The sequence below is a fragment of the Uranotaenia lowii genome, chromosome 2, assembly GCF_029784155.1.
Source record: "Uranotaenia lowii strain MFRU-FL chromosome 2, ASM2978415v1, whole genome shotgun sequence".
In the NCBI taxonomy this organism is placed as follows: domain Eukaryota; kingdom Metazoa; phylum Arthropoda; class Insecta; order Diptera; family Culicidae; genus Uranotaenia; species Uranotaenia lowii.
In genome coordinates, this window is record NC_073692.1 from 23,843,425 (window position 1) to 23,859,061 (window position 15,637).

The following is a 15,637-nucleotide window of genomic DNA, read 5'->3' on the forward strand; positions in this document are numbered from 1 at the left end:
AATGACAAAAATGACAAGAATGACAAAAATGACAAAAATGACAAAAATGACAAAAATGACAAAAATGACAAAAATGACAAAAATGACAAAAATGACAAAAATGACAAAAATGACAAAAATGACAAAAATGACAAAAATGACAAAAATGACAAAATGACAAAAATGACAAAAATGACAAAAATGACAAAATGACAAAAATGACAAAAATGACAAAAATGACAAAAATGACAAAAATGACAAAACGACAAAAAATGACAAAAATGACAAAAATGACAAAAATGACAAAAATGACAAAAATGACAAAATGACAAAAATGACAAAAATGACAAAAATGACAAAAATGACAAAAATGACAAAAAATGACAAAAATGACAAAAATGACAAAAATGACAAAAATGACAAAAAATGACAAAAATGACAAAAATGACAAAAATGACAAAAATGACAAAAATGACAAAAATGACAAAAATGACAAAATGACAAAAATGACAAAATGACAAAAATGACAAAAATGACAAAAATGACAAAAATGACAAAAATGACAAAAATGACAAAAATGACAAAAATGACAAAAATGACAAAATGACAAAAATGACAAAAATGACAAAATGACAAAAATGACAAAAATGACAAAAATGACAAAATGACAAAAATGACAAAAATGACAAAAATGACAAAAAATGACAAAAATGACAAAAATGACAAAAATGACAAAATGACAAAAATGACAAAAATGACAAAAATGACAAAAATGACAAAAATGACAAAAATGACAAAAATGACAAAAAATGACAAAAATGACAAAAATGACAAAAATGACAAAAATGACAAAATGACAAAAATGACAAAAATGACAAAAATGACAAAAATGAACAAAAATGACAAAAATGACAAAAATGACAAAATGACAAAAATGACAAAAATGACAAAAATGACAAAAATGACAAAAATGACAAAAATGACAAAAATGACAAAAATGACAAAAATGACAAAAATGACAAAAATGACAAAAATGACAAAAATGACAAAAAATGACAAAAATGACAAAATGACAAAAATGACAAAAATGACAAAAATGACAAAAATGACAAAAATGACAAAAATGACAAAATGACAAAAATGACAAAAATGACAAAAAATGACAAAAATGACAAAAATGACAAAAATGACAAAAATGACAAAAATGACAAAAATGACAAAAATGACAAAAATGACAAAAATGACAAAAATGACAAAAATGACAAAAATGACAAAAATGACAAAAATGACAAAAATGACAAAAATGACAAAAATGACAAAAATGACAAAAATGACAAAAATGACAAAAATGACAAAAATGACAAAAATGACAAAAATGACAAAAATGACAGAAATGACAAAAATGACAGAAATGACAAAAATGACAAAAATGACAAAAATGACAAAAATGACAAAAATGACAAAAATGACAAAAATGACAAAAATGACAAAAATGACAAAAATGACAAAAATGACAAAAATGACAAAAATGACAAAAATGACAAAAATGACAAAAATGACAAAAATGACAAAAATGACAAAAATGACAAAAATGACAAAAATGACAAAAATGACAAAAATGACAAAAATGACAAAAATGACAAAAATGACAAAAATGACAAAAATGACAAAAATGACAAAAATGACAAAAATGACAAAAATGACAAAAATGACAAAAATGACAAAAATGACAAAAATGACAAAAATGACAAAAATGACAAAAATGACAAAAATGACAAAAATGACAAAAATGACAAAAATGACAAAAATGACAAAAATGACAAAAATGACAAAAATGACAAAAATGACAAAAATGACAAAAATGACAAAAATGACAAAAATGACAAAAATGACAAAAATGACAAAAATGACAAAAATGACAAAAATGACAAAAATGACAAAAATGACAAAAATGACAAAAATGACAAAAATGACAAAAATGACAAAAATGACAAAAATGACAAAAATGACAAAAATGACAAAAATGACAAAAATGACAAAAATGACAAAAAATGACAAAAATGACAAAAATGACAAAAATGACAAAAATGACAAAAATGACAAAAATGACAAAAATGACAAAAATGACAAAAATGACAAAAATGACAAAAATGACAAAAATGACAAAAATGACAAAAATGACAAAAATGACAAAAATGACAAAAATGACAAAAATGACAAAAATGACAAAAATGACAAAAATGACAAAAATGACAAAAATGACAAAAATGACAAAAATGACAAAAATGACAAAAATGACAAAAATGACAAAAATGACAAAAATGACAAAAATGACAAAAATGACAAAAATGACAAAAATGACAAAAATGACAAAAATGACAAAAATGACAAAAATGACAAAAATGACAAAAATGACAAAAAATGACAAAAATGACAAAAATGAAAAAAATGCCAAAAATAACATAAATTACTTAAATTACTTAAATTACAAAATGTACAAAAATTACAAAAATGACAGAAAATACAAAAATTACAAAATGACAAAAATGACAAAAAGAACAAAAATTACAAAAATTACAAAAATGACAAAAATTACAAAGATTGCAAAAATTACAAAAGTTACAAAAATTACAAAAATTACAAAAATTATAAAAATTACAAAAATTACAAAAATTACAAAAATTACAAAAATTACAAAAATTACAAAAATTACAAAAATTACAAAAATTACAAAATTTACTAAAATTACTAAAATGACAAAAATGACAAAAATAACAAAAATTACCAAAATTACAAAAATTACAAAAATGACAAAAATTACAAAAATGTCAAAAATGACAAAAATTTGAGAGTTCAGAGGTTGATATTATCAATTGGAATTTGTAATCAATTATATTTCTGTTTTTTTTTTATTTTTGATCCGAATTATTTTCAGAAAATAGGCAAGATATCATCATTGGAAAATGAAAATCAATAACTGTTTTGAAATCGTCGTTTTAATTTGGTTTTGCATTTTTTGTTAGTTTTGATTAATCTTTTATGAATTTTTCAATATAACGATAGAAAAATTCCGAATTAGAAAAAATGAAGAAAAATTAAAAATTTTACTGAGTTTTTGCTTCATATTCACATTCGGAATTCTTTAACCCAATTCTAATGCAGAATTCAAACCATACAAATCTTTGTAATGACGATCCAGAATTTGAAAATCAGAACAGATTTATCATTATAAATCGCAATTTAAATTCAGATCCGCAAGTCGGTTTAAAAATAAATGAATGAAGTAACAAATTCAGAAAACATCAGAAATTAAATAGAAGCTTAAACTTAATGAAATTAAAGATCCAGAAATCATTTTTTTACTTTCAGAAATGGTATTGAGATTCAGAAAAAAAAAGTAAAACTTAAATTTTGAATCAGAATTAAGACTCAGAATAAATATTTAAAATTCAGATTCAGTTCGTGAAAAAGTCTTACAATCAAGATAAAATAAACAAGCTGACTGTTTCGATGAGGAATTACAATTGCGAGAAATCGCAGACTTATAATTTCGTTTGTTAGTTTAATTTCAAATTTCAAATTATTATCCAAAGTCAGTTTTCTTACGCAATTGCTCTTAAAAATCACAAATTTAAAAATATTATTAGCATTCGACGTTTTATGCAGTTTAAAGTCACATGGCATCAAAGTTAACTCTTCGTTTCATAAAGTTACAAATTTGCAACAATTAAAGTATGAAAAAAATGGAAAAATCGTATTTTATTTTATTTTATTTCTTGATGATCCTAATATTTAAAATAGTGTTTGAGTAAAATTCTTTTATTCTCCTTTGTTCACCTTGAGCTGATATTTGAGGATCAAAAATGCGAAACTATGAGCGCTTTGAAGCAGCCCTAAATTAAGTCCGAATTAGCTGACATTTTGCACAGGCAGAACATGGTCGCTTTTCGCAGATTCAAAATTCAGATTCAAGATTCAGATTCAAGATTCAGATTCAAGATTCAGATTCAAGATTCAGATTCAAGATTCAGATTCAAGATTCAGATTCAAGATTCAGATTCAAGATTCAGATTCAAGATTCAGATTCAAGATTCAGATTCAAGATTCAGATTCAAGATTCAGATTCAAGATTCAGATTCAAGATTCAGATTCAAGATTCAGATTCAAGATTCAGATTCAAGATTCAGATTCAAGATTCAGATTCAAGATTCAGATTTAAGATTCAGATTCAAGATTCAGACTCAAGACTCAGATTCATGATCCAGATTCAAGATTCAAGATTCAGATTCAAGATTTAGAAACAAGAAAATGGTTCCAAATTTGGATTTAATCTATTGTTTCAAAAATATATCATTTTCTCTCTATTAATTTTACGGAAAATTTCAATAATTAACGGACCTTAAACTTTTTCAACTTTAAAAAATTCCTTTCCCAGAAGTTTCTCCTCGTGAATAACAGCAAAGTTTAAAGGTGTTTTGGAAAACCTCAAAACATATTTATATCAACAAACACAGAAAGACAATAATTTAGACTGTTACTCTCCACGAAATTCCATTTCCTCCGCTCTGAGGGCCAATTTCCGAATGTTCTGCAAACAACCTGCGGAAGCCTCCTGCAACTCACGATCCTTAGAGCCGACAGTTTCCAGTAGAAATGGAACCACGCCGCTCTGAAAATAAAAAAAAAAGAGTTCATGAAAACCAACGGTTGAGATAATCTAAGTCGACCAAATACCTGATGCATCGTGATGCAATTCTGAGGATCTTCCGAGAGTTTCTGCAGAGCCATGGCCGTGGTTCGATGAACCCGAGGGTTGTTGCTAACCATGTATCCGACGATGGGTGTAACGGTTCTCAATCGGCCCAGCTCCTGAGTGTTGAAAGAGTACGGGGCACAGCTGGCGATGGCGGCCGCCAAATTCTCCCTCAACAGATCGTCCGTGGTGTAAACGAGGTGGGCCAACATCGGGATCACCTTGTGATCCGACAAAACCGATAGGTTTTCCCGATCCTTTGCAATGGTCGCAATGGCCGCACAAACCGCCGACAGTACGAAGTTATCTCGGGAATTCAGCAGACCCACAACCAACTCCAGTGCACCCACGAAACTTCGCACCAGTTCTCCGGAATCCTGTGAACGGTAGTATTAATGTTTTTTTATATATTTTTTTTAAAGCTGTTATCATTCCTCACCTTAGCGTTTTCGATACAAGGGCAAAGGGCCCAAGCAGCGTGAGCTTGTACCTTAGGATTGGAATTCTTGAGCAATGACCAAATCAATCGGATAGCATCTAGCTCCTCCATGATGATCATGCTTTCCGGATCCAACGCACATTCTTTCAGCGTTTTGGCAATGTTTTCCAGCAGCGGAGCATGGGTCATGTTCAGCAAATTGACCAGCAACGGTATTCCGCCACAAGTACGCAAAACATCGCGGTTGTTTTGAAACTTGACACATTCTGAAATCGCTCCAACTGCATTGGTCAGCACATCTTCACTTTCATCGTTCAGCAGCTGTACCAACACTTGGACCGTTTTCAACTGGTCCAGTTTCTTGACATTGGCTTCACTGGCAGCGCACTTCCACAATGCACCGGTGGCCGCTGCCAGAAGCGACTTGTTGTCCCGGACGGATTTATCCTTGGCGATCGCAACCAGTGGTTCCAAACCTCCAGACTCTCGCACCATATCGCTGGCCGTCTGAAAGCGAACAACTCAACCAAAGCGCAAACACTAAAAACTAAAACATCTTACCTTATCACTGGCGCACTTGAAAATAGCGGAACTGCACTGCCGCTTCAGATCCAGGTTGTCCGAGTTCAGATGCGACACGATATCGACTATCATCCCCTCGGTGGTGATCGCGAGCTGGTAGCTGGCCTGTGAGGCACACTGCTGGATGGTACCCATCGTCGGAACAACGATATCGGTATGGACACTCTTGAGCAAGCGTCCCATCAGCGGTACGATGCCTCCCTTGCACATTAGCTCCTTGTTGTGGCGCGACTCGGACAGGGACCAGAGGGCACGAGCTCCGGCCCGGGCCGTGTCCAACATCTCCCGCTCGTCCTCGGTCAGCTGGTCCCGCTGCGAACGGAGCACGCTGCAATAATTGTAATAGCTCAAAAAATCTAGCCGAAAACTACACAAGATTAGCTGTAATGCATGTTGTGATATGAACTTCCTGGTCATATTTCTGAGTGATTCTGATTATCTATTTGTATTTGGTGTATTCAATACTACATATACATTAGACTGGCCCAAATTTGTATGGGGTGATTTTTACAACATTGTTTTCAACGCGGCACCCCCTAGATTGGTGCCTTTATGTGAAAAAATGACTTTCTGAAAGTTTCAGGTCATTTGGCAGAAGCACGAGCTGGCGCAAAGGACTTGAAATTTGTATGGAGATTTTCAGCAAAATGTATGAAAAAACGACATACTTTCACTCTTTGTTTTCTTAAATATGTTCCCAGTATGCTGGAAAGCTCAGAATTTCAGGAATTGTAGTTCAAATAATGTCAAACAAGTTTGTAGAAGATTGTGACGCGATACGAGTTGACTGTGAGGAGTTATTTGCAAATGAATGTGTGATTTTTTTCGCATTTCATCGAAATATCATGAACGGTATATAGGTGGATTATTAGTCTCTTCATAAAAATTAGTACCGTAAACTGGGGGAACTTTGATCACTTTTTTCATTCATTTTTGAATATTTTGAAATGGGTTGCTTTTTCGTAATACCTTAAAGCTTTAAAACCCTTACTGAGGTGAGGAGTATTAAACATGATCATTGATTGCAGTAAACTCAAACGACATTTGTAGTTATAATTAAATGTTTGTTACAACACCAGATTTCAAGTTTCGGGGTATCTTTGATCACTATGGTTTTTATGTATCTCAACATCTTCAATTTTTTTGTTTTTATGCCATTCAGCACAGAAGGCTCAAAACATCGATAACAAAAATTTTTGTTCGGACTCAATTGAATTTTTCAACGTTTTCTTTCAAAAACAAATAAACTCGAAAGATGGACAATGTTGTTGCATACATTTAGAGGCAAAAAATATAAACATTTCTAATTTTTTTTTATCTTCAAAAACAAATAAAATTTTACCTTCATGCAATTCCCTAAGTCCTCGTTCTGTTCCCATGTTCTTTTTTTTCTTCAAATTTAACAATTTGATAGGGTTTGTTTGTAGTAATTTTTTCTATACAGGTTTTTTCGTGGAAAATGACCATTTTTTTTAACATCCAAAAATTATCATCAAATGACTATAAAAATAACACTTAAACTTAACCTTAACCAAGAAAAGCGGTGAACTTTCACATTAAACAGCCCATTTGCTCCTACATACTTAAATTTGATCAGGAGAGATGTTTGTTTGTGAGCCTTTAGAAAACCATATATTTTAAGATTTTAAAATTATATTTTAAGCAACATAAAAAATCTTCTAATAAAAACCAAATTGGGCTCATTTGTAACTCAATCTATAGGCTTTCAAACGTAGTAAACAGTTTTCAGATATTTAAACTTTCAACTTAGTTAATGATGATTATCTGCATAAATTTTATGTTGATCAAAGTTACCCCGCAGATCAAAGTTCCCCCAGTTTACGGTACTAACTTTATCGCATTGTAACACACTGAGATAACAGATAGAAAATTTGTGTCCTCGGCATAGTTGCAACTATTTGTTATAAAATAAGCTACAACTTTGCCGGGACACAAATTTGTATTTTTTATTTTCATTGTGTGACGATGCAATCAAATAAGTGCGATTATTAGCCCATAGTTCACGTTATATCATAGAAATGCGACAATTACACATTTAATTGCAAATAACTCATCACAATTAACTCGTATCGCGTCACAATCTTCTACAAACTTGTTTGTCATTATTTGAACTACAATTCCTGAAATTCTGAGCTTTCTAGCATACTGGGAACATATTTTAGAACACAAAGAGTGAAGGTATGGCGATTTTTCATACATTTTTCCGAAAATCTTCATACAAATTTCAAGTCCTTTGCGCCCGCTCGTGCTTCTGCCAAATGACCTGAAACTTTCAGAAAGTCATTTTTTCACCTAAAGGCATCAACCTAGGGGGTGCCGCGTAGAATATAAGTATGTTTTTTGATATGGGCCAGTCTAATATACATAATACATTCAACTATATATGTATTATTGATGTTATGCATTCAACAATAAATTCAATAGATTTAACTATAATCGTATGATTGATCTTCTGCAATCAATAATAAGAATAGTACATTCAATTATAAGGGCATAGATGATTTAACTATAGATATGATAGACTCAATTATATTTTATGATTGATTTCATGGGGCCAACTCAAGATATAGTGGATAAAACTGTAGGGGTATGAAAACATCAACCAGTGGTTGATTTTTTAATATTTATAGTTGAATGCGTAGAATAAATCATACAATTGAAGTTCCATCTATCATTTTTTATTTTCGTAGTATTCCGTCTCGCAACATAACTTGACGAACATAGTTCCTAAAACTCACTCGGTCCATGACAATTTCTCGGACATACCACATTCGCCAGATCACGCTCCACTTGGTCTAATCACCTCGCTCGTTGCGCCTCTGCTCGTCTCGTTCCTACCGGATTCGTACAGAACACATTCTCGCAACATGTCCTGCCCAGCGTTTCCGGCCAGCCTTCACCACCCTCTGAATACTTGGTTCGTCGTAGAGTCGCGCGAGCTCCTGGTTCATCCCTCGCCTCCACACTCCGTTCTTCTGCACGCCGCCAAAGATAGTTCTTAACACTCGTCGCTCGAATACTCCGAGTCTACCCCGGTCCTCTTCGAGCAATATCCATGTCTCGTGTCCGTAGAGAACAACCGGTCTAAAAAGCGTCATATACAGGTCACATTTCGTGCGAGGACTAAATCTCCTCGACCGCAGTTGCTTGTGGAGTCCATAGTACGCACGACTTCCACTGATAACTCGCCGCCAGATCTCAAGGCTTGTGTCACGGTCTGCGGTCACCAGTGAGCCGAAATAGACATAGTCTTCGATTATCTCCACCTTGTCGCCATCGATCGTTACCTCGTGCTCGGATCTGCAGGCCAGCATATACTTTATCATAGACGTATTAATCACCAACCCTATCCTTCCTACTTCGCGTTTCTGTTTGCGATAGATCTCCTCCACCGCCACAGAGGATCTGCCGACTATATTAATGTTATCGGCAAAGCAGTTAAGTGGATCTGTTGAAAATCGTGCACCGCATTTCGCCCACCGCTCGTTGCGTTGCTCCTGCGTGATTCGAACCTTTTTACCTACCTACCTAAGGGTCCGGCGCCGATTGACCGACGTATAGAGCTGAGATAAAAGATCTCCCCTGCTGACGATCCGGAGCCAGAGTCTTCACTTGCTGCCAGCCAAGGTTCTCGTCAACTGTGCGGATTTCAGCGGCTAGACTACGCCGCTACGAGCTTCTGGGCCTGCCTCTTCTTCGATGCCCATCTGGATTCCAGTCAAGCGCCTCTCTGCAAATCTCATTTTCATCTCTTCGCAGCGTGTGCCCAATCCATCTCTTACTTACGTTCCCGAATCTCGATGTCCAGCGTGATTCGAATGAACTCGACAATTCACGAATTCCGCACACAGCACTGCGTTCCATCCATCGTCACCTTGATCAGTCTTGTCAGCTTTCTGGCGAAAGCCGTTCTCGTCCATGATCTTCACGATCGGTTGATCGTATCGTATGCGGCTTTAAAGTCGATGAATAGATGATGCGTGGGGACTTGGTATTTACGGTATTTTAGGAGTATTTTTTTTTATCGTTTGGTAGTTTTCACAGTCCGCTCTTCTTGTTGATGGGGCATATAACCCATGTACGGCGTTCGGATGTTCATCGAAATGCTGCTTCCACTTTTAGATTTGATTGTTCGTCAAGATGCCTTCGTCTATATCCCGGCACATTTCGGCTTGCGGCAGCAAGCCTTTACGGGATGCGTTTCTGATAGAACTTTCGCGTTTTTTGGGAACGATGCAGCAGCTCTATTACTTCAGCCCGCGCGGCATTCTCATCGTCCATCACCCTCGTACACTCCTAGTCGAACAAGTCGCTCCGTCGTGTCATCTATCATATTTACAGTTAAAATCAATGAAACTATTATATTTGAATCTGCAGCAGGTTTATCAGCAGTTTGTAGTTAAATATTTCACATTCTTAGTTGAATCAAGATAAACAGTTTGTAATTGAATCCAATTAGTTCTTGAGTACGTGGGGTGCCCGAGAAATTTGAGAACGGTTGCCATGGACCGAGTGAATTTTAGAAATTATGTTCGTCAAGTTATGTCGTGAGACGGAATACTATGTAAATAAAAAAATAAATAAATAAATAGTTCTTGAGTATCATATTGCAGTAGTTGAATCTATCATATTTAAAGTTGTATCAATCATACAATTATAGTTGAATTTAAAATATTTATAGTTCATAACATAAGGTCAATCAGCAGTTCAATCTTTTTCATTTATCATAAAATGCGATAAAATCATCTACCCTTTGATGATTATATAAATAGCTGAACAATTCGAACAACTTTTGTCTTTTTTCTCCGTGCACTGTTTTTGGTATAGCTCCGACGTCATTGTAACGAAAACTTTCGATTTTTTTGCCACAACTGCAAATGCCCTTGCCAAATCATAAATTTTCGTAAAAATTTATCAGCAAAAACAAATTTTTAATTTGGCTGAAACATCTCCCCAAGCTTTTGCCAAGTAATATTTTTGACCTGGGATGTTCCCCAAGTCAGCCTTGACATGGGTTACATCGTCCATCAAATGTTTCCCGTCGAACTTGGTCAGCACCTGGTCGTATAGCTTCCGAGCACGGATTTTGACCAAACAATTTTTTTATGGTCCGATTTGGTTGTTTGGTAGCTCGATACGAGTTAATTTATATGGCCAAATCACAGCCTGAAAGATTCCTCGTAATAATCTTCAAAATCTTACAACGCAGTTCCCGGTCGACAGTTCCACTCCGACGATTGGCTTGAGGCTTCCGAATCGTCATCAATGTTTCCCTATACCGTTTGGCAACTAGTCAAACGGTATTTCTGAACAATTTAAGCTGTTTACCTAAAGCCTAGCTGCAGATCACAATGGGTTTTCCATATAACTTCCATATAATATAACCAGGGCAGGTAAATGGTTACCATCAAGTAGCCAAAGTCATGCGATATTGATATATCTGAAGTATCACTGTCATGCAACACATGTATCATATCACCGCCACAGATGGCAGGATATCGCGACATTTTAAATTGAGTGACATCTGAACCAACGTGATGGTTATTTTGTTTTGCCCTCTGTCATCATAACATCCTATGTTAAAAAAAATAATATATTTAGTTTGCTTTTGGAAAAATGACAAAAAAAATCTACACATACCAGCGATGGACATGATTGTTTATAAATACAAATTGTTTTTTTTTTATATTCGAGTTTTAGCGTGAATTTTTGAACGGAACGTAGGCTAGCTAAGTCTCTCGTTAACACATGGTCGGCATCACTAGCTGCTAAGAGTTGGAAACTTCTTGAAGGGAAACTATCAACAAATGGAACTTAAGCCAAAATGTACAATATGATTCGGACGTGTTATAACGTAATGACGTAAATATTTTTAATAATATACAGATTACATTTTTAAGAAATGGTGGGTCAGGAATAAGGGGAATTAGCAACTTCTTTATTCGGATTGCTTTCCGACAAACAATGATGGGATTTGGAGCTGGTCGATGACCATGTATGTAAAGTTGGCTGCCGGGTCTCCGGTGGTAGTCGTCCCAAGGTTTGCATGATTGATTTACTTGCGTGGTGTGATGATACCTACAACACGGTTGGTGGGTAGACCGATAGAACCGGCGTTGATCTAGCTCAGAACTTGGTGTGGTCGTGGGATCCTGCGAAGTGCCTGAACCGAGAACGTCCGTGGGTACATTTAGACCATGGTTGGCAGTTAGCGAAAAGCACCTTTCATTGACTGGTTGTGTTGTGATGACGTTCTGGAGACCATTCGGGAGACCGATTCGGGCTGGGGATGGAACCTTTGATTATTGCATAGGCTCTATCTATTCAAGATCTAGAATTTTTTTTCCTTCAGCACGGTAATTTTTGGCCCTCATGGATTTTAAACATAGCTAAAAGAATAAGTGTAAATCATAAGTTTAGATTTGTATTTAATCGATACGAACCTGGAGCATAAATTTGTTTGCAATTGATACAATTATTTATTCGATGATTTTGGGCACGTTTCTTTTTCTGTGATCAGTGCGAGCAATTGGGATCCAGACGCTTCAACAAAACAACAAAAATAACAAACGCGTCTACCAAACGAAATGTATCGCGGTCGAATGTCATGCAACTAAAATTTCTGTCAACAACAGTATGACAGAAAAATTGAATGCTATGACCGTTTCGTTGGTGACAGGAGTGTTATAGAGATGATATTGACATAGGCTACCATGTTAAGGTCGGACGATAGTGAACGATATTTATCAGCACTGAATATAACTGATTGTTTATAAAGTACAGTCGATGTGCGGAATGTCAAAAATACATACGTGAAGCAGACAAAATTCCGACCACCAGGAGCACAAAAGTACAAGATCGAGCTTTTTAACAAGAAAATAGAAACAATGGTAGGAGTTGAATATTTGATACGGATCAACGTCAATGTGATTTCTGATAAGTGTTGTTGTTGTCTAGCGGATTGGCTAGCGCGAGTCTGGTAACCCAGGCGTACTCAGTTCGATCCCCGGTATTGTAAGAAACTTTAAGGTTCGAATTCTATAAGATTGTCGACAGGTAATGTGTGTTTTCAGAGCGGAGTGGATTGCCAACCATTTTAGGTTTCTGAGGGTTGGATGCCTTCTCTCGAAGAATCCATCGGCCGTGGAAGCCAAAAAAGCAATAAGAAGCAGCGTTGCCAGATTGCAAACCGCTTATATCGGTACGTTTGACGAAAAACAAAGAATGTTCTGATTTTGGCAAAATGAAACTCGATGACCTTTCTTCTGATCGTCAGATACATTTTCGTTTATCCTCAGAATTCCTATAATTTTTTGATAAACCGTAGAGAATCCGTAGGAAAGGTTGAACACCCGTAGATTTCGAGCAAAGGTCCGTAGATCCGTAGAAGTGTTCAAAATCCGTAGATCTATGGAGAAATCCGTGGATCTGGCAAGGCCCAGCCACACAGACATCGCCTGAACCTTGCTATCGATACATCATCCACATACATACAATACAATCAATAGTCTAACTAAACCAATTTACTGTTTTTACAATACTTACGATGGGATGAATCATCCAATGGGATGAAAATCCCCGAAAAAAAAATTCAACTATCCAATTCGATTTTATGTTACTCAAGGTCGAAAAAAAAACGGAAAACCTGCTTCGAAAAAAGCCTGTGACTCGCTATTACAAGCTCTAAGAACAATTTCACCTAAGGGATAAGAGAGCTGAAGCTAGAAGCTAACCTGAAAAATTGTAAAAATAGAGGTTTAAATCCGGTACTTTTAAATCGATTAATCTCCAAAATTGTTTCAGTCACTGTAGAAAAATTTTGAACAATGGATGAGAAAGCTAAAGTAGTTTGACATATTTCTTATTTTATCAAAATAGGAGACAGATGCTCTGAGAAATTTATAAAGTGGCTATGTTATTTGAATTTTTTTTCAATCTACATTTCTCCGACTATTCAAACACCTGAATCTTCTTTGCACTATATATTCACAAGAAACTCGACTCCGCAAACTACAATGTGGATGAGGGTTAAAAAAATAAATTCGAAAAGATTTAGAGGAACTGCAACATTGGCATTTTTTAGATTAAGCAAAGGGCGGTTTTTTTTTCTGTCAGTGGCTGAACTAGAAAAATGAAGAGACTCTGATTCGGTTTAAAAGCTCACAGAAGAAGTTAGAATAGATTGAAAAGGATTAACAGCGCTTACTTGATGCCCACGTCCAGCAAATCCACCAGCCTCGGCACGCCGCCGCATTTGCGTACCAGTTTCCGGGCCAGCCGAACCTTGGCCACGTGTGCCAATGTTTCGGCGGCCATCACTTTCAGGTCCCGACCCGGCTCGGACAGGATTTGCACCAACAGCGGAATACCCCCGAGATCAACAATCGAACGACGGATGTCCAAATTGGACGATATCTCCGACAGGACCGTCAGCGCTCCCAGTCGGCATTTGAGATCGTTACTCTCGAGCAGATTAACGAGCACTTCCAGCCCGCCGCAATCCTGAATCGCCCTTTGGTTCATCTGTGTTGTGAGGTCGTGATCTTTGAGACAGCAAAGGGCGACGATGGTGGCCGTCTGGTTTCCCGCCTTCATATACTTGACCAACTTCTGGATGTGCCAGTACTCCGAGGGAACATCCTGGGACAGGTTGGACTCCTTCCAGCGCTCTTCTTCATCCGACGAGGAAACGGCATCGGTCGATTCGGATTCTTCACTTTCCTGCTTGGCAAACAGCTTGTCTCTGGTCGAAGAAAGTCCTCCGGGAAGAGATGTTTTCCTAGCGTTGGCACCTCGCTGTCCACGTGTAGATTTTCCTCCACGATTCCCGGGACGACGACCTCCGGTTGTTGAGGACATTTCTTGGGAATTGTTAAATTAGAACCGCGGAAACGAAAAGACGACGAAAGAATGAAGTTGACTTTTCCACTCGAAGGTGTTGGATCAATACGGCCAGACCAAAGTTTAACCGTTGCTAACGTGCGACAGCCTCGTTGTTGTTGTTTATTTTTCAAACCGCCTTTGGGCACTCATTGATTAAAGCCGAAGGTTGCTGTTGTTCAGTTATGTTTCACTTGTTAGAGCAAGTTCACTCGTGTTGGGAAAAAGTGGTTGAAATTTTGACACTTGTAGCACATTTTGAAAACTTTACCATGCAAAAACATTTTCAAAATCTGCGGCCTTAAAGTTTTTTACAACACGTGTTCTGTTTCCGCATGCTGAAAAGCAAAAAAGCAGTATTTCTATCAAATATGGCTGAAATGGAAACAGTACTGTAAAAAATAAGACTGCCAAGATCAGGCTTGAAAATTTTCATTCATTCATATGGACAGCGAAATTCATTTTGGATCACTATACCCAAGAAAATATGATCAGTCATGGATCATGTCATGACAGAAATATTCCTATCATGTGAATGAAAATACCATTCATATTCACGTGAGGTAAATAAATGTCACGTATGAAAATTGTGAGCAATGAATGAAATTTGGGAACCTAATGGAATCTTTAAAAAAACGCAGCAAACACTTATCTATATTTTCATTTATTTTATACTATTGCTTTTGTCATAGCCCTCATGCGGTCTAGTGGATAGGCTGGTGCATGTGTCCGGGATCGATTCCCGGTATCGGCAAGAAAAACTTTTGGGTTCGAATCCCATAAGTTGCCGACAGGTAAGATGTGTTTCATTGAAAAAATAATAAAATATTAGGGAATGCATCTGGGGCTAATCTGAAGAGACTATTGCAAGCGGCACGGGTTGCCGGCCATTGTAAGCTTCTGAGGGTTGGATGCCTTCCTTCGACGAACCATCGGACCGTGGAAGACCTAGAAGAAATTCGAAGGACAAGCCACACAGCCAT

At 36.1% G+C, this 15,637-nt stretch overlaps 1 protein-coding gene across 1 annotated transcript; it reads right to left on the reverse strand.

Moving 5' to 3' along the window:
• Positions 1 to 4,341: 4,341 nt before the first annotated feature.
• LOC129746350 (armadillo repeat-containing protein gudu) lies at positions 4,342 to 14,810 on the reverse strand. Its single transcript, XM_055739968.1, has 5 exons — positions 13,981 to 14,810; positions 5,733 to 6,081; positions 5,172 to 5,678; positions 4,714 to 5,109; positions 4,342 to 4,648 (listed from the first exon to the last, which is right to left on the reverse strand). Exons 1-5 carry the CDS (start codon positions 14,631 to 14,633, stop codon positions 4,514 to 4,516), a joined length of 2,040 nt encoding a protein of 679 aa, XP_055595943.1. The 5' UTR covers positions 14,634 to 14,810; the 3' UTR covers positions 4,342 to 4,513.
• Between the last annotated feature and the right edge of the window lie 827 nt (positions 14,811 to 15,637).

Excerpts from the sequence above, each read along its gene's own strand:
- LOC129746350 (XM_055739968.1), bottom strand. The coding sequence starts at position 14,633 with ATGTCCTCAACAACCGGAGGTCGTCGTCCCGGGAATCGTGGAGGAAAA. Across the intron at positions 6,082-13,980 it reads TTGCTGGACGTGGGCATCAA|CGTGCTCCGTTCGCAGCGGG; the intron begins GTAAGCGCTGTT and ends CAATTATTGCAG. Across the intron at positions 4,649-4,713 it reads ATTGCATCACGATGCATCAG|AGCGGCGTGGTTCCATTTCT; the intron begins GTATTTGGTCGA and ends TTTTATTTTCAG.